Source organism: Leucoraja erinacea, unplaced genomic scaffold, assembly GCF_028641065.1.
Source record: "Leucoraja erinacea ecotype New England unplaced genomic scaffold, Leri_hhj_1 Leri_1110S, whole genome shotgun sequence".
Classification (NCBI taxonomy): Eukaryota; Metazoa; Chordata; class Chondrichthyes; order Rajiformes; family Rajidae; genus Leucoraja; species Leucoraja erinaceus.
The window spans coordinates 14,400-40,566 of record NW_026575353.1 but is presented as its reverse complement, the minus strand read 5'-3'; the positions used below and the strand labels follow the sequence as shown (position 1 = coordinate 40,566).

The 26,167-nt window shown below is 55.0% G+C and overlaps 1 protein-coding gene across 1 annotated transcript; it reads right to left on the bottom strand.

Moving 5' to 3' along the window:
• Nucleotides 1–519: 519 nt before the first annotated feature.
• On the bottom strand, nucleotides 520–18,749 carry agxt2 (alanine--glyoxylate aminotransferase 2). The gene is made up of 15 exons (XM_055665182.1): nucleotides 18,557–18,749; nucleotides 16,367–16,422; nucleotides 10,862–11,046; nucleotides 9,085–9,208; nucleotides 8,701–8,795; nucleotides 8,222–8,315; nucleotides 7,581–7,674; nucleotides 6,534–6,634; nucleotides 5,926–6,021; nucleotides 4,781–4,785; nucleotides 4,033–4,175; nucleotides 2,999–3,087; nucleotides 2,698–2,847; nucleotides 2,235–2,333; nucleotides 520–691 (listed from the first exon to the last, which is right to left on the bottom strand). Exons 1-15 carry the CDS (start codon nucleotides 18,618–18,620, stop codon nucleotides 578–580), a joined length of 1,509 nt encoding a protein of 502 aa, XP_055521157.1. The 5' UTR covers nucleotides 18,621–18,749; the 3' UTR covers nucleotides 520–577.
• Nucleotides 18,750–26,167: the final 7,418 nt, after the last annotated feature.

Here is a 26,167-nt window from a genome sequence, read left to right as displayed (position 1 = left end):
GAGGCTGGGAGAGGGGGTTACAGAGGCTGGGAGAGGGGGTTACAGAGGCTGGAACAATTGGAGAGGGGGGTTTACAGAGACTGGAGAGGGGGGTTACAGGGAGACTGGAGAGGGGGGTTACAGAGACTGGGAGAGGGGGGTTACAGAGGCTGGGAGAGGGGGGTTTACAGAGGCTGGGAGAGGAGGTTACAGAGGCTGGGAGAGGGGGGTTTACAGAGACTGGGAGAGGGTTACAGAGGCTGGGAGAGGGGGTTCACAGAAGGGGGGGAGAGGGGGCGTGCGTGTGTGTGGGGTGTGTTTGTGTGGGGGAGGGAGGGTATGTGGGGTGCGTGTGTGTGGGGGCGGGGGTGCGGGGGGAGTGTGGGTGTCGGAGCAGCGTGCGTGCGGGTGGGGTGTGTGTGTGCGTGTGTGTGCGTGTGTGTGTGTGTGTGTGGGGGTGTGTGTGTGTGCGTGGGGTGTGTGTGTGTGTGTGGGGGTGTGTGTGTGTGTGTGGGGGGTGTGTGTGTGGGGTAGGTGTGAGGGAGGGTATGTGGGGGGAGGGTGTCTGTGGGAGTGGGGTCTGTGTCCAGGGCTGCCGCTACTTGGGCCCGGGGCCACTCGCCGCGTGTCTGTGCAGCGCCAGCCTCATGACGCTGACGGCGAAGTCCACGTCCTCCCGCGTGATGCAAAGCGGCGGCTTCAAGCGGAACGTCTGTGGAAGATGAGCCAGTCCGGCGTCAGTGGGTAGACAGGGGGGAGGGGTAGAAACAGGGCGTGAGGGGGGACGTAGACGGGGATGGGGGGTAAACTGGGAGGGACGGTGGTGGAGAGCGGGGTGAGGGAACGGGTAGAAGACGGGGGAGGGTAGAAGAAAACGGGGAGGGTATAAAACGGGGAGAGGTGTAGAACGGGGTAGGGTATACGTGGATGGGGTAAACGATGGGGAGGGAGGGTAACGGGGAGGGGTATACGAGGGAGGGTAGAACACTGAGGGGTTGAAATGGGGAGGGGAGAAAGACGGGTGGGGTTGGGGAGACGAGGGAGGGGGTAGACGGGGTGGGGGTAACACGAGGGGGGGGTGGATGGGGAGGGGTAGACGGTGAGGGGGTAGTGGTGGACGGGGGGTTAGGTTTGTACGGAACGGAGGGAGGGGTAGAAGACGAGTGGGTTAGAACGGGTAATAGACCAGCGGGGAGGGGTGTGACGGGGGTTCGGGTAGGTACAGCAGGGACGTGCCATCAGGAGTAGGCAAACTCAAAGTGGGCAACTGCCGACCCTGACTACATGATAATATTCAATATAAATAGTAAAGGAACGGGAGAATTATGCCTAAGGGATGGATTTCTTTGAGCTAAATGTTTTTAAATACCGTATTTCCTGGCAATGAAGACGCTATTTTAAACACAAAACAAGGCACGAAAATGTACCTGCATCTTGGAAGCCGAAGGTTAGGTTGTTAGCCAAGAAAGATCGACTTGGCTGTCCCTCAGTACAGCAACATTAAGAGCAATAGCCAGTCTATCCCTCATTGCTGACATCTGATGGGAAGCGGCTGCAATAGGACACAGCGCCGCAGGGGGGGGTGGGGGGGGGTCGCGAGATGTTCCTTTCACAGCATTTGGGGAGTCAGGTGGCTCGGGGTAAAAGTTGTGGGGAGGGCAGAGCGCGTTGAGAAGGCGGGGGTCGGGGATCATGCCAGCATCCAGCTCAAGAGCGGGTCAGCGGGCGATGGAGCTTACTCCATGTGTCAGTGCGAGTAACCTCAATTGGTCTGTTGTTCGAGCTGGGACAGGGGAGGGGGGGGGGGGGGAGGGTGGAAGTGAAGGGGAGGGTTTGACAACAGATGGGGGGTGTTTCTGACAGATGATAATCCGACGGGACGGGGGTCGTGGAGCTGTCTGGAAGTTACGGGGTGGGGAGTTCGGGCGGTGGGTGTGTGGGTAGGGAGCGATAGTGTGGAAACTGGCCCTTCGGCACAACTTGCCCACGCCGGCCAACAATGTCCCAGCTACACGTCCCACTTGGTCCATATCCCTCCAAACCTGTGCAATCCATGCACATGTCTAACTGTTGTCGTCTGGTCCTAGATTTCCCTCTTTGGGCAAGAGACCCTGTGCATGTGCCCAATCACTCCCGGGGGTGGGGACAGGCCGATGAAGGGGGCGAGAGTGCGGAGAGGGTCCGAGGAGGGGAGGGGAGAGAGTAATGGGTCCGGTCCAGAGGGGGGGAAGGTCCAGTGCGGGTAGCCACCCCACCTGTCCGTAGAGGCCGCCTTTGCCCAGCAGCAGTCCCATCTCCCGGCAGTCCTCCCAGATCTGGTTCATCTGGGCCTCCGGCAGCGGCTCCCTGCTCTCCTGCAGGATAGAGTGGTCAGTGTGAGGGACACAAGGCAGCCGTATGAACCTTGCCAGAATGCGCAGGAGGGAACTGCAGATTCGAAGGTAGACGCAAAGTGCTGGAGTAACTCAGTAGGTCAGACAACATCTCTGGAGAAAAGGAAAAGGTTGAGACCCTTCTTCAGACCGAGTCAGGAGAGAGATGGAAACGAGACAGTGATGTGGAGAGATATAGAACAATTAAAGATATGCAAAAAAGCAACGATAATAAAGGAAACGGGCTAGATGAGTTACAGACGACTTTCAAGCTGGTAGCCCTGGGAGGGTCGTGGATGGGGTAGGGGTGTCCGGGGTGAGGGGGTCCAGTCCGGGCTGTGCCCACCTTGCTGGCCACCATGTCCACACCGACCATCAGCCCCTTGCCACGCACGTCTCCTACCGCCTGGAAATCGTTGCGCAGATCCGCCAGCTGGTGCAGCAACTCCGTGCCCACCGTCTCCGCTCTTGCCTGAAGACCCTCCTCCTCCATCACCTACACCGCACACACACACACACACACACGTCAGGGCCCGACACAGGTACACACACGGAGTTAGACACGGACACGGGTCCGGATCAGGGACGGGGGTCAGACCCGGCGGACAGACAGGGCAAGAGGGAGAGCGGCTCAGACATGGACCCACCTGGAGCACGGAGTTGCCGACAGCGCAGGCCAGCGGGCTCCCACCGAACGTGTTGAATGTGATGCCGTCGCGCAGGGAGGCTGCGATCTCTGCAAAACCCCTCGGTGAGAGCGCACAGGCAACAGGCCCCCACTCTCTCTTCCTCCCCTCCACACCCCTCCCCACCTTACGCCCTCCCTACATCCCATCCCCTTCTCCCCTCCCCTCCCCCATGGGCAACCCACTCCCTAGCTGACAGTGCCCAGCTAGTCCTACTGTCACCCCTACCTGCTCATCCCTCTCCCCTCCCTCCCTCACCCCCCTCTCCATTCCCATCTCCTCCACTGCCTCTCCATCCCTCTCCCCCTCCCCCCCTCCACTGCCCCCGAACTCACCCCCTCCCTCTTTCCCTCCACTCCCCTCCCCTCCCTCCCTCATCCCTCCTCTCCCTCCCTCCCCCTCTCTCCCCCTCTCCACTTTCCTCACACCCCCCTCCCTCATCCCTTAGACCCCTCCCTTCCCCTCACCCCCCCTCCCCAATTCCCTCCCCTCACCCTCCTCTCCCTCCCCCCTCCACTCCCTCTTCACCCCCCCCCCTCCCTCATCCCTCATCCCCTCCCTCCCCCCCCTCCCCCTACTCCCCTCACCCCCCCCCCCCCTCATCCCCTCCCCTCCCCTCCCCCCTGCCCTCCCTCCTCCTCCCTCCCCCTCCCCCTCCTCTCCCCCTCCCTCCCCCACTCCTCATCTCCCCCACTCTCCCTCCCCCCCCTCCAGCCCCCTCCCTCATCCCTCCCCCTCCCTCCCCCTCCCCTCATCCATCCCCCTCTCACCCCTCCCTCCCCTCACCCCCCTCCCCACTCATCTACCCCCCTCCCTCTCCCCTCCCCCCCCCTCCCCCCCCTCTCCGCCCCCCCCCCCCCTCCCCTCCCCCCCCCTTCCCCCCTCCCCCCCCCCCTCCCCCCCCCCCCCCTCCCCTCCCGCCCCTCCCTGCCCCCCCCTCCCCCCACGACCCGGTCCCTCCCACCACCCCCCCCCCCCCCAAACCATTCCCTTACCCCCTCCCTCCCTCTCGGGGGTGGTGACGACAGCGCCCATGGGGAATCCGTTGCCCATGCCCTTGGCCATGGTGACGATGTCGGGTGTCACCCCGTGAGTCTCAAAGCCCCAGAAGTGGCTGCCCAGCCGCCCAAAGCCCCGTCTGTACCTGCGGCCAAAGTCACCACAAGCAGGGCGTCAGTCTCCCACCTCCCCCAGCTCCCTCACTTCTCTCCCCCCATTCCCCCTTCTCCCTCACCTCTTCCCCCACGCCTCCCTCTCTACCCCTCCCACCCCTCCCCATCCCTCTCATCCCTCTCCCTCTCGCACTCTCCCTACCATCCTCCTTCACGCTCTCCCCTCATCTCCCCTCCCCTCTCCTTCTGGGGTGGTGGGGTACAGGCAGGTGGTCTGGGTGGGTGTGCATAATGCTGAGAGCCAGTGGGGTTTCACCTTATCACCCCACCAGGTGATATGCCCTATGCATATACTTGTCTGTTTCTTAAACGTTGGGATAGTCCCAGCCACAACTACCTCCTCTGGCAGCTTGTTCCATACACCCACCACCCTCTGTGTGAAAAGGTTAACCCTCTGATTCCTATGAAATATTTTCCCCTTCACCTTGAACCTATGTCCTCTGATCCTCGATTCCCCTACTCTGGGCAAAAGACTGTGCATCTACCTGATCTATTCCTCTCATAATTTTATACACCTCTGGAAGATCACCCCTCATCCTCGTGTGCTCCATGGAATAGAGACCCAGCCTACTCGACCTCTCCCTATAGCTTACACCCTCTAGTTCTGGCAACATCCTCTGTCTGTCCCCTTTCTAGCATACGTTTGACCTGATTCTATTGATGTACAGTACTATCTGTTTTGATTAAATATACTGTACAAAACAAAGCTTTTAGCTGTCCCTCAGTACGCCCGACACTAATAAACGTGTATTGGCTGCTTTCATGAGGCAGTGAGAGATATGGATGAGGTATTGTGTTCAGTTCTGGTTGACCCATGGCAGGAATGATGTGGAGACTTTGGAGAAGGTGCAGAGGAGGTTTACCAGAATGGTGCCTGGATTAAAGGGGTTCTGCTACAGGGGGAGATTGGACAGACTTGGATTGTTGTCTCTGGGAGGTTGGAGTTTGCAGGATGACCTGAGATCACGAGAAGCATCGACAGGGAAGACAGTCAGAACCTTTCTCCCAGGCTGAAAGTGCATTCAGTGAGACGGGTAAAGGTGAAAGGAAGTGTGCAGGGTATCACTTACACAGAGGGTGATGGGCTGCCAGGGGTGGTGTTGGAGGCAGATACCATAGTGGGATCTAACAGGTTTTCAGACAGGCACATGGAAGTGCAGGGAACGGGGGAATATCTCCTCGCCGAGCCCATCCCGGTGAGGGAGGGGGAGGGTGCGTGAGGGGGGAGCGGATGCGAGGTGGGAGGTGAGCAGGAGGGGATGAGTGCAGTGTGGGGAGGGAGGGAGGGAGAGAATGGAGATGGGGAAAGGGAAGGAACATGAGGGAGGTTGGTGTGAGGGGAAAGGGGTGCCAGGTGGAGCAGGTGAGAGAGAGTAGGGGGTAAGGGTACCGTGGAGTGGGGAGGAGGGACGGAGCATGAGGGAGGTGGGTGTGTGGGGGGGGAGAGGGGTAAAGTGAAGGGACAGTTTTGGGGAGGGGGATTGCAGGCCCCAGACTGACACCCCTCTCTCTTTCCCCGTCCCTCTCCCCCCTCCTAACTCCTCCCATTCCTCCTCGCCCCCCTCTCTCCCCCTCCCCTTCCCTCCTCTCCTGCCCTGTCCATCCATCTCAACTCCCCCCTCCCTCTCCCTTCTCTCTCTCTCTCTCCCCCCACGCTCCTCCCTCCCTCGTCCTCCCCTCTCACCCCCCCCCCCCCCCCCTTCCCACCCCACTCACCTCGTCGGAGATGAAGAGGCCTCCGCGCTCCCGGATCAGCGCTGCCGCCGCCGCCCGCAGGTACCCGCGGGGATACTGAACCACGCCGCCCACCCCCTGCCCGGGGTAGAGTGGGTGGGGAGTGAGGTGAGAGGGGAGGAACAGGGAGGGAGGGGCGTTGGGAGGGGGAGAGAGGGCCAGAGAGTGAAGGGAGAGCGAGGGGGGAGTTGAGATGGATGGACAGGAGAGGAGAGATATGGAGGGGGGTGGGGGACAAGAGGGGGGTGGGGAGGAGAGAGAAGGAGGGGGGAGGTGAGATGGATGGACGGGAGGAGAGAAGGGGAGGGGGAGAGAGAGGGGGCGAGGAGGAATGGGAGGCGATAGGAGGGGGGAGAGGGACGGGGAAAGAGAGAGAGGGGTGTCAGTCCGGGGCCTGAAATCCCCCTCCCCAAAACTGTCCCTTCACTTTACCCCTCTCCCGCCCACACCCACCTCCCTCATGCTCCGTCCCTCCTCCCCACTCCACGGTGCCCTTACCCCCTACTCTCTCACTCCACACCGCACTCATCCCCTCCTGCTCACCTCCCGCCTCGCATCTGCTCCCCCCTCACGCACCCTCCCTCCCTCACCTGGATGGGCTCGGCGATGAACGCTGCCAGCCGGCATGGCACGCCACAGCGCAGCAGATCCTGCAGCTCACCCAGGTAACCCTCGCTGGCCCGGCACTCACCTGTGGAATGAGTAGGTTAACCTATGATGAGCGTTTGTTGTACCTGGGCCTGTACTCGCTGGAGTTTTGATGAATGAAAGGGGACCTCATTGAAACATACAGAATAGTGAAAGGCTTGCATAGAGTGGATGTGCGGAGGATGTTTCCACTAGTAAGACAGTCTAGGACTAGAGATCACAGCCTCATAATTAAAGGACATTTTTTTAGGGAGGAGATGAGGATGAATTTCTTTAGTCAGAGGGTGGTGGGAATGTTGAATTCTTTGCCAGACGGCAATGGAGACCAAGTCAGTGGATATATTTAAGGGACAATTTACAATTATACCAAGACAACTTGTTGTTCTTTGGAGTGTGGGAGGAAACCGAAGATCTTGGAGAAAACCCCCGCAGGTCACGGGGAGAACGTACAAACTCTGTACAGACAGCACCCATAGTGAAGATGGAAGCCGGGTGTCTGGCGCTGCAAGCGGTGTGAGGCAGTAACTCTACTACTGCGCCACCATGACCACCTCATCATTGATGCCCCTTGTAATCTCACCACTTCAGCACCCACACGGTAGCCAGACTGACCATTGACTTAAATGTTCCACCATTGTAAGCCTCACTTGGATATCGGCCACACTCGCACTCACACACTCGCACGCACGCCCTCATATTCATTCACTCGTGCTTGCACACTCGCACGCTCACATTCGTACTCATGCTTGCACGTACAAATTCTCAAACACGCTCGCACACACACCCTCATATCCATTCACACTCGTGCTTGTACACTCGCTCACACTCACGCCCTCACACACGCTCATGGTCTCACACTTTTGCACGCACATTCGCACACCATCTCACACATACACTATCACTCGCACCCTCATTCTCCTCACTCTTACTCTCTCACACTCCTGCTCACCTTCATGCTCACTCGTGCACACTCATGCTCTCACTCTCACCTGAGTGGCAGTCACAGCTCCGAGTGGTTTGAACAGGAGAATCTCGGCAATGGCGCCCACCCCACAGGCCCCGGTAAACATCAGGACACATGGTCTGGGGGGGAGAGATCAGCTTATGGGTAAAGTCCCCTCTGCCCCCCCCCCCCCTCACTCTCACTCCCACACTCCACTCAACCCCCACCCCCTCACCCCCCTCCCCAACCCCCCTCAACCAATACCCCCTCCTAATCCCCCTCACCCCCCCAACCCCCCTCCTACACCCCCACTCAACCCCCCCCAATCCCTCACCTCCCCATCAGTGCCCCCCCCCAGTCCCTCAGGGTCCTAATCCCTCACCCCCCCCAATCCCTCACTCCCCAACCTCCCCATCAGTGCCCACCCAGTGAGGGTCAGTAGGTGTGGGACCCATCTCCTGGTCACTGCTGGGTGCTGTCAGTGCTGACGAGTGCCGTGACCGTGTGCCGTGAGCGTGTTCCGTGACCGTGTGCCGTGAGCGTGTGCTGTGACCGTGTGCTGTGAGCGTGTGCCGTGAGCGTGAGCGTGTGCTGTGACCGTGTGCTGTGAGCGTGTGCCGTGAGCGTGTTCATGTGACCGTGTGCCGTGAGCGTGTGCGGTGCAGATGCGGAGATGCTGCTGGTTACCGGGTGAACAGTAGCGGCGGGAGCAACGTTGAATTTCCAGCTGGAGATGGAGGTCAGTGCCATGGAGGCCTGGCTGCAGCCATGGTAACCGCCCCTAGGGGTCAGCGCAGGGGACAGTGACACACATGCACACACCACCATTTCCTCCCCTCCCATCCCCTCTCCTCACTCCGCTCCTCCTCCCTCTTCCCTCACCACAAGTACATCCACCCCAGCAGCCCAGAGCGCCTCCCTCCACCACACTTCATCCTCCCCGCCCCCATCCTCCAGCCCTCTCTGCTCCCTTTGGTCCCCCATCCTGCACCCGTTCTCCATTCCCGCCACCCCTCTTCACTCCATCTGCCTCCCACGCCTGCATTCCCTCCACACTCTACCCTCAGCTGTGTCCATCCTAACCCCCCCACAGCAGCGCACAGCATCTCCCTCTGCCTCTCCCCACATACCAACACCCTTCCCCCCCCCCTCCTCGCTGCCCGTACCTGAGGGTGATGAAGCTGTTACTCTGGGTGTGGACGCGGGCCAGCAGCATGGCAAGATCATTGGCCTCCGAGCCGCTGTTCACCAGGAAAACCACCTGTGGAACCCTGAGCGTCACTACCCCCCACTCCTGGTCCCCCCTCCCCATCATCACCCCTCCCCCCCCACGCCTCGTCCCCCACTGCTACCCTCCCCCACTCCCACCCCATCGCCGCCCCGTACCCCATCACCCCCCCCAACCCTACTACCCTCACCCCCTCCCCATCACAGCCATCCTGTCCACCCACCAGTCAAGACCCCACCCCTCAACCATTACTGCCCAGCCCCCGCCCCACCCCCTGGAGCCGCCCTTCCCCGTGTGGGCAGGTGCCCAGCGGGAGCCTGACCTCCAGCGGGCTGGGCAAGGTGGCACACAGCCTCTGTGTGTACTCGCCGATGCCCGGGTGCAGGTAGATGTTGGTGGTGTGGCACAGACGACCCAGCTGCTCCCGGGCAGCCTCCGTCACTCTCCTGCACGGGGGGGGGGGGGGTGAGGAGATAGGGGCAAGAGGGGGAGAGATGTCGAGGGAGGAGGAGAGTGAGGTAGAGAGATGGGGAGAAGGAGGGGAGATTATGGTGAGAGAGGGGGCGAGAGAGCAGATAACATTAGAGCACATGGTATTGGGGGTAGGGTGTTGATATGGATAGAAAATTGGTTGGCAGACCGGAAGCAAAGAGTAGGAGTGAACGGGTCCTTTTCAGAATGGCAGGCAGTGGCGAGTGGAGTGCCGCAAGGCTCGGTGTTGGGGCCGTAACTGTTTACCATATATATTAATGATTTGGAAGAGGGAATTAGGAGCAACACTAGCAAGTTTGCGGATGACACAAAGCTGGGTGGCAGAGTGAGCTGTGAAGAGGATGTTAGGAGGTTGCAGGGTGACCTGGACAGGTTGAGTGAGTGGGCAGATGCGTGGCAGATGCAGTATAATATAGATAAATGTGAGGTTATCCACTTTGGTGGCAAAAACAAGGGGGCAGATTATTATCTCAATGGGGTTAGGTTAGGTAAGGGGGAGGTACAGCGAGACCTGGGTGTCCTTGTACACTGGTCACTGAAAGTTGGCGTTCAGGTACAGCAGGCAGTGAAGAAAGCTAATGGAATGTTGGCCTTCATAACAAGAGGATTTCAGTATTGGAGTAAAGAGGTTCTTCTGCAGTTGTATAGGGCTCTGATGAGACCACATCTGGAGTATTGTGTACAGTTTTGGTCTCCTAATTTGAGGAAGGACATCCTTGTGATTGAGGCAGTGCAGCGTAGGTTCACGAGATTAATCCCTGGGATGGCGGGACTGTCATATGAGGAAAATTCTTAAGGGGTTGGACAGGTTAGATGCAGGAAGATTGTTTCCGATGTTAGGGAAGTCCAGGACAAGGGGTCACAGCTTAAGGATAAAGGGGAAATCCTTTAAAACCGAGATGAGAAGAACTTTTTTCACGCAGAGAGTGGTGAATCTCTGGAACTCTCTGCCACAGAGGGTAGTTGAGGCCAGTTCATTGGCTATATTTAAGAGGGAGTTAGATGTGGCCCTTGTGACTAAGGGGATCAGGGGGTATGGAGAGAAGGCAGGTACGGGATACTGAGTTGGATGATCAGCCATGATCATATGGAATGGCGGTGCAGGCTCGAAGGGCCGAATGGCCTACTCCTGCACCTAATTTCTATGTTTCTATGAAAGATTGAAAAGACTGGGCTTGTATTCACTGGAGTTTAGAAGGATGAGGGGGTACTTATAGAAACAAAAATTATAAAAGGACTGGACAAGCTAGATGCAGAAAAAAAATGATCCCGATATGGGGCGAGGGGCACCCAGAGTTGTGAATTTGTGGAATTCCCTGCCACAGAGGGCAGTGGGGGCCAAGTCACTGGATCGAAGGGCCAAATGGCCTCCTCCTGCACCTATTTTCTATGTTTCTAAAGGGTTCAGTAGAGCACACACACATACTGGCAGTGGCCCATGCTGATGGTGACGGGGGTGAGGGTGTCAGTGAGGGGGGGGGCGGGTGATGTGGTTGAGGGGTTGGAGGTGACGGGGTGGCAGTGATGGGGTGAAAGGGGGCAGATGAGGGGCGGAGGGGGGGAGGAAAATCAGTGAGTGGGGGGGGGGGTGAAGTGTTGTTACTCACGGGTGGCAGTGGCCGACACTGACGGTGACGATGCCGCCGTAGAAGTCAAGGTAGCGGCGATGCTGGTGGTCCCACACCCACTGCATGTGGCCCTGGTGCAACAGCAGCGGCTGTCTGTAGTAGGTGAGCGCCCGCGGGGGCAGGTGGCGTCGCCGTGCCGACAGATGCTCCTTGTATTCCCCTGCCTGGCCCCCAGGGAAACAGGTAGCACCAGTTGTGGCCACATCTATGCTGCTCCACCCCATCCTCCGTCCATCCCTCCCCACTCCACCCCCGTCCACCGCTCCCCCACTCCACCCCCGGTCTCACCCCCTCACCCTCACCCCCCACCCCCCCCCCCCCCCGGCCTGGCACCGGGGGTAAACTGGTCGGCACAGGGTACCCCTCCCATTCCCCCCCCCCCCCACTGGCCTTCCACTCCTCATAATCCCCCCCCCCCCCATCCTGCCCCCCGAGGGATACACACACGTTAGAGCAGGTGAATTATACTACGGCAATGGTGTAAATTAGAACAGAAAGTGCAGAACAGAGCGTTACAGAGAAAACTGCAGGGACAGCAATGAGGTAGATTGGAAGATCGCGACTACACCCTAGCTTATGGGAGGACCGTTCAGTAGCCTGACAACAGCGGGAAGGAAGCTGTCCCTGAACCCGTGGTATGTGATTTTAAACCTCTGTACCTTCTGCCTGGCGGGGGGGTAGATTGAAGATTCAACAGAGATATATTGTCACATGCACCAATTGGTACAGTGAAATGTGGGGTCACGATACAGCCATATGAATAAAAATAAGAACAAAACACGATAGTATTTTAACATAAACATCCCCTGCACAGCGGAATCAAAGTTTCCTACTGTGAGGGAATGCCCAGTTCAGTCATCCTCCTCTTTGATGTTCTTTGATGTACACCCACGGTTGGGACCTCTGCAGACGCTGCTACGGGCAGCCCAATGCTCAGTCCCTCTCGCCGAGATGAAGGATCTCCGACGTCGGAACGGGAGAACAACCTCAGGGCCTTGGACCTCCGAATCGGCCACTTCCTACCGGAGTCCGCGGCTCCCGAAGTCCACAGGCCGCGCCAAGCGGGACCCACGCTGGCGGCCCTCGGCAAAGGGCCCCAGGGCACCGCAATGTTGAAGTCAGCGCTGCCCGCGCTGGAGGGTAGAGCGAATGACTGGGTCCTAGATTCTGTTGCCTGCTTTCCCAGCAGTGTTTATAAGCAAGGCTGTTCACAATGTCTCTCCTCTGCAACGGTTAGTGCACCAGAAGGCCCAGGAGAGAAGGTGAATGATTAACTGGCCCAAGGCTCAGTAGAGGGCATTGACCCGACCTGGACAGGATGTGAAATGGTGCCCGTTACGGCCAGAACAACAGACCCAGCAAGCCAGGGCCACGGTCAGGAGTGCAGGGGCTGTATTTATACGGAGAAAGATCAGGGACCAGCTAACATGGGCCATCGTGGTCAACATGGACAAGTTTGGCCGAAGGGCCTGTTTCCATGCTGAATGCCTTTATGATCCCTATGGAGAAAGTAATGCATTTTCTCCTCCCCTCTCTCCCTGATCCTTCTCTTGCTCCTTCTCTATATCTGCACCTGCCCTTCCCCCTCACTCTCGCCCTCGCACTTAGCACCCCTCCCACCCCCTCCTCTTATTTCCTTCACTGACAGCAGCAAAATACAGCGTGTTGTTGGAAATGTTTAGAATTATAAGGAACTTGAGTAGTTTATAAAATGGTTAACCCTTGAGCTCACATACTGGGGAAGCATGATGGGAAAAATGGCCAACATATAACATTCTGCTGAAAAACAGGCTTGCTTATATTTTGGGAGGAGAGTAGACAATAGACAATAGGTGCAGGAGGAGGCCATTCAGCCCTTTGCGCTAGCACCGCCATTCAATGTGATCATGGCTAATCATCCACAATCAGTATCCCGTTACTGCCTTCTCCCCATATCCCCTGACTCTGTTATAGAAACATAGAAAATAGGGTCAGGAGGAGGCCATTCGACCCTTCGAGCCAGCACCGCCATTCATTGTGATCATGGCTGATCGTCCACTATCAATAACCCGTGCCTGCCTTCTCCCCATATCCCTTGACTCCACTAGCCCCTAGAGCTCTATCTAACTCTCTCTTAAATCCATCCAGTGACTTGGCCTCCACTGTCCTCTGTGGCAGGGAATTCCATAAATTCACAACTCTCTGGGTGAAAAAGTTTTTTCTCACCTCAGTCTTAAATGACCTCCCCTTTATTCTAAGACTGTGGCCCCTGGTTCTGGACTCGCCCAACATTTGGAACATTTTTCCTGCATCTAGCTAGTCCAGTCCTTTTATAATTTTATATGTTTCTATAAGATCCCCCCCTATCTTTAAGAGCCCTATCTAGCTCTCTCTTGAAAGTATCCAGAGAACCGCCCTCTGAGGCAGAGAATTCCACAGACTCACAACTCAGTGTGAAAAAATAGTACTTTGCAGTTCTGTCTTGGTTCTTAACAGTTGCAACCTAGCGATTACAACTGTTCTCTGTCACTGTGTATAGCAAGCAAGCCTCTCGAAGGTTAACGAACGACCTCTTTAACGAGGTTTCCCCATTTAACGAGTAGAATCAATTCTCCGTACAGGGACATTGACATTCGTGGTATCTATTTGTTAGATATATGGGAGAGAGATGTTCAAAACAACGTAAGGTTAAAGTTCACTCTTGGCAAAGACAAAGATGGAAAGTTACAGAGATATTGATAAATGGTATATTTTAACTCCACAGATAACCATTGTGTCATGAGAATATAAAAATGCTACAGTTACCATGGCTTTTGAAATAGTTTGGGCTTGCTCACACTGTTTTCCGATGTACATCGATAAGGCCTTCAATTAATCGACGTTCTATCGACTCACCACTGCTCTACGAGCTATTTTATTTATGTCTGTGCCTATCTGAGTAAAGTCAGATCTGGGTATAGTACAAAATTCCCTTCTACACAGCAAGATTTTGATCAGTTTGGCAAGTGGACTGAGGAAAGGCAAATGGAGTTTAATGCAGATACGTGGAAGGTGTTGCATTTTTGGGAAGTTGATCCAGGCCCACACATTGAATGACAGGGCTCTATGATGTGTTGAGCAGAGGGATCTAGTAGTGCAGGTGCATAGTTCCTTGAAATTGGCATCAAAGGTTGTTAGGATGGTCAAGATGGCTTTCAGTACATTGTTCTTCATCAGTTAGAGTATTGAAGTTGGGATGTTATGTTACAGGTGTACAATACGTTGATGAGGCCGTATTTGGAATATTAAACATAGAAAATAGGTGCAGGAGGAGGCCTTTCGGCCCTTCGAGCCAGCACCGCCATGCATTGTAATCATGGTTAATCGTCCCCTATCAAAAACCCGTGCTTGCCTTCTCCCTATATCCCTTGACTCTACTTGCCCCTGGAGCTCTATCTAACTCTCTCTTAAATCCATCCAGTGATTTGGCCTCCACTTCCCTCTGTGGCAGGGAATTCCATAAATTCACAACTCAAAAAAAAAGATTTTTCTCACAGTCTTAAATGACCTCCCCTTTATTCTAAGATTGTGGCTCCTGGTTCTGGACTCGCCCAACATTGTATTGTGTTCAGCTTTGGTCACCCTGCTATAGAAAGGTTGTTGTTAACTTGGAAAGAGTGGAGAGAAGATTTACGAGTATCTTGCAGGGTCTAGAGGGCCTGAGCTATATGGAGAGATTGGGCAGGCTGGGACTTAATTTGTTGGAGTGCAGAAGAATGGGGTGGTGATCTTATAGATGTGTATGTGAACATGTCAGAGGAGGTAGTTGAGGCATGTACTAAAACAACATTTAAGAATATTGGGCAGGTATGTGGACAGGAGAGGTTTAGAGGGAGCTGGGCCAAAGACGGGCAGGTGGAACTAGCGTAGTTGGGGCATCTTGGCCAGCATGGACGACTTGGGCTGAAGGGCCTGTGTGACTGACTCTTCAAAAAAATGTGACGTGTTGCATTTTGGGAAGTGCAACATAGGCAGGACCTACACAGTGAATTGTAGGGCTCCGGGGAGTGTTGTGGAGCAGAGGGATCTGCAGGAGTTTGCTCCCTTGAAGGCGTAGTCGCGTGGTCAAAAAGACTTTTGGTACATTGGCCTTTATCAGTCAGAGTATTGAGTATACAGTAGAAGTTGGGTGGTCATGTTGCAGTTGTTTACAACGTTGGTGAAACCACATTTAGAGTATTGTGTTCAGTTCTGGGCACCATGTTATAGGAAAGATATTGTCAAGCTGGAAAGGTTACAGAGAAGATATTGCCAGGGCTAGAGGGTCTGAGCTATAGGGAGAGGTTGAGTAGGCAGGGACTCTATTCCTTGGCGGACCCCGGCATCCGCTCTCGGCCCTCTCCCTCCCTTCTCTCTCTCCCTCCCTTCTCTCTCTCTCTCCCTCCCTTCTCTCTCTCTCCCTCCCTCCCTCCCTTCTCCCACACACAAACGCACAGCCAACTCACACACACACATCAAGCACAGACAACTAACACACACACACACACACATCACGCACAGACAACTAACACAACACAACAAAGTTAGGATTGGGTTAGAAGTTAGAAGCCCAGAGGGTAGGATGGGGCTGAATCCCCAAATGTTATGCCTGGACTGGTTTTTCACCTGTGGTTATTGGTTTTCCAGGATATATTTAATTAATTAACTTTTTTTGTCATTTCAGTCACTAAAACAAGTGGTATTCTAACTATCTACTTTTCAAAGGTAGAAACATAGAAAATAGGTGCAGGAGGAGGCCATTCAGCCCTTCGAGCCAACACCGCCATTCATTGTGATCATGGCTGATCGTCCCCAATCAATAACCCGTGTCTTCCTTCTCCCCATATCCCTTGACTCCACTAGCCCCTAGAGCTCTATCTAACTCTCTCTTAAATCCATCCAGTGACTTGGCCTCCACTGCCCTCTGTGGCAGGGAATTCCATAAATGATCTACACATTTTGTTTGTTACTTCTAGGCTTGCATGTATGCAATTTTATATTAAAATGTAACTTTGATCTGTTTGGCCCATTAAGTCGCAGGCACTTTTTAAGCGCACATTTTGATTACTTTCCATTCTACCATAGAGATATAAAGTCTATAATAGACTTTAATTATATTTCTATGATTCTACAGCCCTTGGCTGGGAAACTGGGGCTCACCAAAATTGTTCCCAATTGGGCCCCGCACCTCTTAAGGCCGGCACTGATGACCCTGTCTCCCCCTCTCTGCCCCTCCCCACACCTCCTTCACTCTTCCCCCACCCTTCCAACTGCTCTCCTCCTGTCTCCTTCACTCTGCCCCCTTACTTCCGCCCCGCCATCCCTCTCCCTCCACCTGTCCTCCGCCCATGCCTGTTCCATCAGCCTCCCCATGCCCGCCCGCTCCCTACCCCCTAGCTTTGCCCAGCTGCCCCCTCTCGTTCCATTTCCCTCATTGCCCCCTCTCCCTCCCCCTTCACTGCCTACCCCCCTGGCTCTGCCCCTTACCTGGTACGGCTGCGGTTCAATGTCACATGCAGGTAGTGATGGAGCTCCCGGGATAGCTGTTTGGTGAGGAGACTGTGGTCAGTGATGGTGTTGGGATGACCATCCGTCAGATGCGGGCCGTGTCCTGGGATGGGAGAGGCGGGTAGTATCCAGTGGCTGGAGGGGCGGGCGGAGTCCAGAGGGGTGGGAGAGGCGGGCAGTGTCCTGGGCCGTAGGAGGGGAGTGTAGACTAGATGGGAGGGAGATGCGGGCAGTGTCCGGAGGCCGGAGCTTCGGGAAGTGTTCAGAGGGGCCACGCCCTCCTTACACAGCCAACGGTCAGCATCCGGATCCCGTCCTTGGCCAAACTCTGCATGTCCCTGCAAGCAGCAGCAACACCTACCCCACCCACACCCACACTCACCCCTCTCTCAGCCTCAGCCTCTCTCCACCCCACCCTCATGGGCCTGGACCTCTCTCCCTACCGACCTGCCCTCTCCCCTCTCCTCCCACCATCCCATTCTCATTCTCAGGAGTAGAATTAGGCTATTCAGCCCATCGAGTCCACTCTACCATTCAATCATGGCTGATCTCTGCTTTCTAATCCCATTTTCCTGCCTCTCCCCATAACCCTTGACACACGTTCTAATCAAGAATTTGTCTATCTCTGCCTTAAACATATCCACTGATGGCCTCCATAGCCCTCTGTGGCAATGAGTTCCACAGATTAACTACCCTCTGACTAAAGAACTTCCTCTTCACCTCCTTTCTAAAAGAGCGTCCTTTAATTCTGAGGCTTTGACCTCTGGCTCCCCCACCAGTGAAAACATCCTTTCCATATTCACTCTATGCCTTTCATTTCCCTATGTTTCAATGAGGTCCCCCCTCAACCTTTTAAACCACAGCGAGTAGAGGCCTAATGTTGTTAAATGCTCATCATATGCTAACCCACTCATTCCTGGAATCATTCTTATAAACCTCCTCTGGACCCTCTCCAGCCAGCATATCTTTCTTCAGATAGGGGGCCTATATTTGCTCACAATATTCCAAATGCAGCCTGACCAACATCTCTGATTTTGTATTCCAGTCCTAGCATTGAGTTTGCCTTCCTTAATACTGATTTGACTGCAAATTAACTTGCTGCACCAGCGCTCCAAAGTCCCTCTGCACCTCTGGAGATTTCTAGTTTCTCTCTCCATTTAGAAAATAATCTACACCTTTATTCTTATTACCAAAATGCATGACTTTGCATTTTGTTATACTAATATTCCATCTGTCACTTCTCTGTCCACTCTCCTAACATGTCCAAGCCCGTCTGCAGAGTCCTTGCTTCCTCTACACACCTATGTTTGCATCATTTGCAAACTTGGCACAAAGCCTTCAATACCCTTATTCAAATCATTAATGGACAACGTGAAGAGTAGCGGCCCCAGCACTGAGCCCTGCGGAACTCCACTGGCAGCCAAACGCCTTTTCTTGCAACTCTTTGCCTTGTGCCATCCAGCCAATCCACTATCCACGCTGGTATCTTCCATTCATTACCATGGGTTCTCATCACCCCCAGCAGCCTGACATGCGGCACCTTACCAAAGGCCTTCTGAAAATCTAGGTAAACAACATCACAGCCTCCCCTCTATCTGTCCTGCTTTTCAGTTCCTCAAATAATTCCAGCAGACTTGTCAAGCAAGATCTTTCCTTTACAAAACCATGCTGATTTTTGGCCTATTTTATATTTCAGCCTGAACCCTGCACTAATCCCCACTCCCCCTCACACTAACCCCACTCCCCCTCACACTAATCCCCGTTCCCCACTCACATTAACCCCTCTCCCCCTCACACTAACCCCACTCCCCCTCACACTAACCCCTCTCCCCCACCCCTCCCCCCCCCCCGCTCACTAACCCCTCCCCCCCCTCACACACTAACCCCTCTCCCCCTCACACTAACCCCTCCCCCCCCACACACTAACCCCCCACCCCTCACACTAACCCCTCCCACACTCACACTAACCCCTCTCCCCCTCACACTAACCCCCTCCCCCTCACACTAACCCCTCTCCCCCTCACACTAACCCCTCTCTCCCCACTCACACTAACCCCTCTCCCCACTCACACTAACCCCTCTCCCCCTCACACTAACCCCTCTCCCCCTCACACTAACCCCTCTCCCCCCCCACACTAACCCCCTCTCACACTACCTCCCCGCGGTTACCGGAGCTGAGAGTCCGCGTCACTCCGCTGCGGGCCCCGGGCAACGCTCGCAGCCAGGCGGACATGGTCGTGGACTGTGCGGCGATGAGGCTCCAATCGCCCCGCGGGAGCGAAGTCCAGGCCGGGGGCGGATCCGGTGAAGGGTCCAAGCAAGGAGAGGGAGTGCGGGCCTGCTGGGGGATCGGGGCAATGCAGTGGGGCTGGGGGGCTGGGGCTGGGGCAATGCAAGGGGCTGGGGCCCGGGCTAGGCTGGGGCAATGCAAGGGGCTGGGGGCTGGGGCAATGCAGTGGGGCTGGGGCTGGGGCAATGCAAGGGGCTGGGGCCGGGGCTAGCTGGGGCAATGCAAGGGGCTGGGGCTGGGGCAATGCAGTGGGGCTGGGGCTGGGGCAATGCAAGGGGCTAGGGCAATGCAAGGGGCTAGGGCCGGGGCAATGCAAGGGGCTGGGGCGGGCCGGGGCAATGCAAGGGGCTGGGGCCGGGGCAATGCAAGGGGCTGGGGCAATGCAAGGGGCTGGGGCCGGGGCAATGCAAGGGGGCTGGGGCAATGCAAGGGGCTGGGGCCGGGGCAATGCAAGGGGCTGGGGCCGGGCCGGGGCAATGCAAGGGGCTGGGGGCGGGCCGGGCAATGCAAGGGGCTGGGGCAATGCAAGGGGGCTGGGGCCGGGGCAATGCAAGGGGCTGGGGCAATGCAAGGGGCCGGGGCTAGGGCAATGCAAGGGGCCGGGGCAATGCAAGGGCCGGGGCTAGGGCAATGCAAGGGGCCGGGGCTAGGGCAATGCAAGGGGCCGGGGCTAGGGCAATGCAAGGGGCCGGGGCCGGGGCAATGCAAGGGGCCGGGGCTAGGGCAATGCAAGGGCCGGGGCCGGGGCAATGCAAGGGGCCGGGGCAATGCAAGGGGCCGGGGCAATGCAGTGGGGCTGAGGCTGGGGCAATGCAAGGGGCTGGGGCCGGGGCAATGCAAGGGGCTGGGGCCGGGCCGGGGCAATGCAAGGGGCTGGGGCCGGGCAATGCAAGGGGCTGGGGCCGGGCCGGGGCAATGCAAGGGGCTGGGGCCGGGGCAATGCAAGGGGCTGGGGCCGGGGCAATGCAAGGGGCTGGGGCAATGCAAGGGGCCGGGGCTAGGGCAATGCAAGGGGCCGGGGCCGGGGCAATGCAAGGGGGCCGGGGCAATGCAAGGGGCCGGGGCTAGGGCAATGCAAGGGGGCCGGGGCAATGCAAGGGGCCGGGGCTAGGGCAATGCAAGGGGCCGGGGCTAGGGCAATGCAAGGGGCCGGGGCCGGGGCAATGCAAGGGGCCGGGGCAATGCAAGGGCCGGGGCTAGGGCAATGCAAGGGGCCGGGGGCCGGGGCAATGCAAGGGGCCGGGGCAATGCAAGGGGCCGGGGCCGGGCCGGGGCAATGCAAGGGGCTGGGGGGCGGGGCAATGCAAGGGGCTGGGGCAATGCAAGGGGCTGGGGCCGGGGCAATGCAAGGGGCTGGGGCAATGCAAGGGGCCGGCAAGGGGCCGGGTCTATGGCAATGCAAGGGGCCCAGGGCCGGGGCAATGCAAGGGGCCGGTGGCCGGGGCCGGGGCAATGCAAGGGGCCGGGGCCGGGGCAATGCAAGGGGCCGGGGCCGGGGCAATGCAAGGGGCTGGGGCAATGCAAGGGGTTGGGGCAATGCAAGGGGCTGGGGCAATGCAAGGGGCTGGGGCCGGGGCAATGCAAGGGGCTGGGGCAATGCAAGGGGCCGGGGCCGGGGCAATGCAACGGGTTGGGGCAACGCAAGGGGCTGGGGCCGGGCTGGGCTGGGGCAATGCAAATGGCTGGGGCCGGGCTGGGCTGGGGCAATGCAAGGGGCTGGGACCGTGCTGGGCTGGGGCAATGCAAGGGGGCTGGGCAATGCAAGGGGCTCGGGCCGGGCTGGGGCAATGCAAGGGGCTGGGACCGTGCTGGGCTGGGGCAATGCAAGGGGCTCGTGCCGGGCTGGGGCAATGCAAGGGGCTGGGGACCGTGCTGGGCTGGGGCAATGCAAGGGGCTCGGGCCGGGCTGGGGCAATGCAAGGGGCTGGGGCCGGGCTGGGCTGGGGGCAATGCAAATGGCTGGGGCCGGGCTGGGCTGGGGCAAATGCAAGGGGCTGGGGCCGGGCTGGGCTGGGGCAATGCAAATGGCTGGGACCGTGCTGGGCTGGGGCAATGCAAGGGGCTGGGGCAATGCAAGGGGCTCGGGCCGGGCTGGGGCAATGCAAGGGGCTGGGACCGTGCTGGGCTGGGGCAATGCAAGGGGCTGGGACCGTGCTGGGCTGGGGCAATGCAAGGGGCTGGGGCCGGGCTGGGGCAATGCAAGGGGCTGGGACCGTGCTGGGCTGGGGCAATGCAAGGGGCTGGGGCCGGGCTGGGGCAATGCAAGGGGGCTGGGCAATGGGACCGTGCTGGGCTGGGGCAATGCAAGGGGCTGGGGCAATGCAAGGGGCTGGGGCCGGGCTGGGCTGGGGCAATGCAAGGGGGCTGGGGCCGGGCTGGGCTGGGGCAATGCAAGGGGCTGGGGCCGGGCTGGGCTGGGGTAAATGCAAGGGGCTGGGGCCGGGCTGGGCTGGGGCAATGCAAGGGGCTGGGGCCGGGCTGGGCCGGGGCAATGCAAGGGGCTGGGGCCGGGCTGGGCTGGGGCAATGCAAGGGGCTGGGGCCGGGCTGGGCTGGGGTAATGCAAGGGGCTGGGGCCGGGCTGGGCTGGGGCAATGCAAGGGGCTGGGGCAATGCAAGGGGCTGGGGCCGGGCTGGGGCAATGCAAGGGGCAGGGCAGGGCTGTGTCGGGCTGGCGGCGAGGCCGATGGGGAGGGTAGAGGGAGAGCGGTGAGACAGGGGGAAGAGTGTGGCGAGGGTGAACGGGGTAGACGGGGGAAGACGCCTCCCAGGAGTTGGCGGGTCCTTGCGGTCGGAATTGGTCTCGGAGCGGCCAGGAGTGAACCCGGCTCCGGTTCGAGGTCGAGTCAAGGGTCGGTGAGGAGGCCTCTTTGCATACCATGTGTGTGTGTGCCTTGTGAATGCAAAACATAGGATACCATTGCGACTTGTCTCGTTAATCAATTACTTCATTCATCCATTTGTTATGTATGAGAATAGAGCAATGTTACAACATTTTGAGATTTTAAAAATCAAGTCTGCAATTTATGCCATCAGATGAAGCATAAAAAGAAGTTTAATTTGACACCTAATTCACTTCCATATCTTCAGTATTAAAAAAAGTTATGGCCATTTTCATACTCGGAAATTAGCATCTTGTTCCCTATAGGGTGATTTCACCAAAGGTCAAATGAGCGTAGATCCCCCCTCACGTGATAATTCCCGATATTAACCATGATCAATTCACCTATTTCTGACTGCTAGGGAGCTACATTTGTTTTAACTAATCTTTTTCTCTTCACATATCTATAAAAACCTTTGCAGTCAGTTTTTATGTTCCCTGCCAGTTTACTTTCATAATCTATTTTCCCTTTCCTAATTAAGCCCTTTGTCCTCTGCTGGACTCTGAATTTCTCCCAGTTCTCTGGTAGGCTGCTTTTTCTGGCTAATTTGTACACTTCATCTTTTGTTTTGATACTATCCCTTGTTAACCACGGATGCACTACCTTCCCTGATTTATTCTTTTGCCAAACTGGGATGAGCAATTGTTGTAGCTCATCCATGCAGTCTTTAAATGTCTTCCATTGCATATCCACCGTCAACCCTTTAAGAATCAATTGCCAGTCTATCTTGGCCAATTCACGTCTCATACCTTCAAAGTTACCTTTCTTTAAGTTCAGGACGCCTGTTTCTGAATTAACAATGTCACTCTCCATCCTAATGAAGAACTTAACCATATTATGGTCACTCTTGCCCAAGGGGCCACGCACAACAAGACTGCTAACTAACCCTTCCTCATTACTCAATACCCAGTCTAGACTAGCCTGCTCTCTCGTTGGTTCCTCTACATGTCGGTTTAAAAAACTATCCCGCATACATTCCAAGAAATCCTCTTCCTCAGCACCCCTGCCAATCCCCGAAAGTCTTCTTTAGACCAGGGCCCAGAGCGGACCCCATGGAAAATGCGCCAACCCCCCAACATCACCGCCACGTCAGACGACGTGCAAGACTCGTTGGACCGGCAGGAAACAGAACAATACCCATAACCATGGAGGTAGATGGGTCTGGTTCCTACCAGCATATAGAAAATAGGGGCTTAATACTAACAGGGAAGATTACACCTGTTTTAAGAAGCACGGGAGTCTATCACGAGTGATCAGTATATACTCAATGGCATTAGTGGATACAAAATACAATTCATTATAGAAAAATTGCCACCAGTTCAACATTCACTCCAGAGGGTATTTTCCCTCTCAGTTAAAGAAACGAGAGGGACAAGCTGAACTGGTGAGACTAATTACAAAGGGTATCATGGGAAAACATGAACCCTTATAATTCGTATCAAATATTCGTCACTAAACCCAAAAAAGATGGTGGATGTCGCATCATCATTCACAACTTCACTAAATTAAGTTTGTTAAGTATATACATTTCAAAATGGAAACGGTTGTTACTGCCAAACAACTAATTTCCAAAGGATACTTCATGGCAAGCATTGATCTTAAAGATGTTTACTATTTAGTACCAATCACAAGGATCATCGCAGATACCTGAAATTTGCCTGGATGGGGCAGCTATGGCAGTTTAAGGCGTTACCCAATGGATTCACATCAGCCCAAGATTATTCACCAGGATACTAAAACCAGCTCTGGCAATATTCAGAAGACAAAAGCATATTGTCATGGCATATCTTGATGATATCTTAAATAATAGGCAAGACCATGGAATTGACTATGTTAGATGTATCAGCTACCAAACAGTTATTCAAAACCCTGGGATTGTCTTACATCCAGATAAATCTAAGTTGAAGCCATCCACAATCATGGACTACTTGGGCTTCACAATGAATTCAGTCTACCTGACTGTAACATTGCCAAGAGACAAAACAGTTGAATTGGCACAATCATGCAACAATTTAATGATCCGGACCTTTGCACTGTCAAAACTTACAAAGAGCAAAGGTACAGGCACCAAAACGACATACAGGTCATTATGATCGTGTCATAAAGTTACCCACTGAAGCAATATCAGAACTACAGTGGTGGGCAAAAAACGTTTGGCATAGTTTCAGCCCTATTATCATCACTAACCCTACGTTAGTTATCCAAACAGATGCCAGTGCTCAAGGCTGGGGAGCAACTAACTCTAAATCCAGCACAAGTAGTAGATGGACTAACCCAGAGTCATCATTACCACTTACACTGGGCATTAATTATCTAGAGATGTTGGGTGACTTTTATGGTTTAAAAGCATATGCACAAATATGCATCACTTGCATGTACGGATACAAATACTACGGTGGTGGCCTACATTAACCATATGGGCGGCATAAAATCGGTATGCGACAAGTTGGTCAACACAATTTGGCAATGGTGTGTCGAAAGACATATTTGGCTATCAGCAACTTACCTGCCAGGTAAGCTAAATACAGTGGCAGACACCAGGTCATGTAAATTTAATGACAACATCGAATGGATGTTAAACCCCAAAAAATTTGGAAAAGTTATCAAGCAATACGGCATGCCAGATATCGATTTATTTGCATGAAGGCTAAATCACCAGGTACCTATGTATGTCGCTTGGGAACCAGACCCTGAGGCAGCAGCGGTAGATGCGTTTGCGTTGGATTGGGGAAATTCTTCTTCTATGCATTTCCTCCCTTCTGCCTCATCAGTTGGTGACAATGCACAATACAAATGGACTCTGCTTCAGGTATTTTGATAGTACCCGACTGGCCTACGCAGCCATGGTTCCCAATACTCCATGACATGGTTGTTGAAACTCCGATGGTATTCCCCCGTGACCCAGAGTTATTAACACCCAGTGTCGGGCACAAGCAACCCGTGCCATGAAAAAATCAAACTCCTGGGTTGCAGATTCTGCACAAACCACTTTGGGACTGGGATTATCAGAACAAACCGTCGACACCATGTCAGCATCCCTTCGAACATCCACTAAAAAACAGTACTTGTCCAGCATCAAAAAATGGGAGAAGTACTGCTTGGATACAGGGACCACCTACTCAACCGCTACAGTTACCAACGTACTGGAATTCCTGGCGAACCTTCATCACGATGAAGGACTCACCTACAGAGCCATTAACACAGCTAGAAGTGCCCTGCCTGTCTATTTAAAACCGGCTCCAAGACAACAGGCCATGGGGTCCCACCCGCTGGTGGTCAAACTAATGAAGGATATTTACAACTCTAACCCACTAGACCAAGGTACACCCATATATGGGATGTCAGTGTGGCTCTGACATATCTCAGGGGATGGCCACCAGCCAGATCCCTCAACCTGGAACAATCTATGCTCAAAACACTCATGTTGATGGCACTTGTATCTGCACAGAGGGTCCAGTCACTACACCTATTGCGACTGGACAGCATGCTCACAGCTCCAGACCAGGTCTCGGTCGTTATCCAGGGACTGATCAAACAGAGCAGACCAGGAACACCTAATCCAGTCGTGGAATTCCGGGCTTGCCCGCCAGAACCACGGTTATGTGCCATGACCCACCTACTATCCTACAGAGACACAGCCAAAAATATTCGAGGGAGATGAAAAGCCTTGTGGGTCAGTCATAAAAAACCTTATGGTCGGGTGACGAGCCAAACCATTGCGAGATGGCTCAAGCAGGTGCTAAAAGCTGCTGGGATAAACACTAACATGTACAAATCTCATTCCACCAGGGCAGCATCCACGTCAACGGCTAAAAGAATGGACGTGCCTATAGACCACATCCTGACTACAGCAGGATGGTGGGCGGAAAGACCGTTCAGAAATGTTATAATAAGCCGTTGGCAAAACCTGTTTTATTTGCAGAAAAGTTTTTACAGACTACAAATATTTAATTTAAGCCCAGGGGAGCAATTTAATTTCTTTGTTGTTATTGTTAAAAAATACCATTGTATTTTTTCTACAAACAGATCCATTGGTTGATTACGATAACACACTTCCTCCCTCAATTACTTTGGCAGTGCGTGAAGTAATACCTGTTACACGGTTTGAAATCACAGAGCTTTGAAGTCTTCACGTAGTCACTCACGTGACTCCGAAGTAAAATAGTAAGATTAAACGAGAACCTACCAGTTTGAAGTTTGATCTGTATTTTATGAGCAGTTACAATGAGGGATTACGTGCCCTCCGCTCCCACCCTCATTAATATGGGTCAAATTGATAAACTGATGTCTCCTTTTCTTTACTATGTTTACTTCAATAACTGTGTCTATCTGTGATTCCACACACCTGCGTTGAAGTATGCCGCGCATGCGCGCTGAGCGGGCTCTTCACGTAATCCCTCATCGTAACTCCTCATAAAATACAGATCAAACTTCAAACTGGTAAGTTCTCGTTTAATCTTACTATTTTAATTCCAGAATCAACTTCCACCCAATATTCACGCTACTTGCGCCCAATATTCACGGCACCCAATCTTTAGATAAGTCCCATTATGGTATTTTTACCCTTACAATGCCTTAGTTCTATCCATACTGACTCCACATCTCCTGT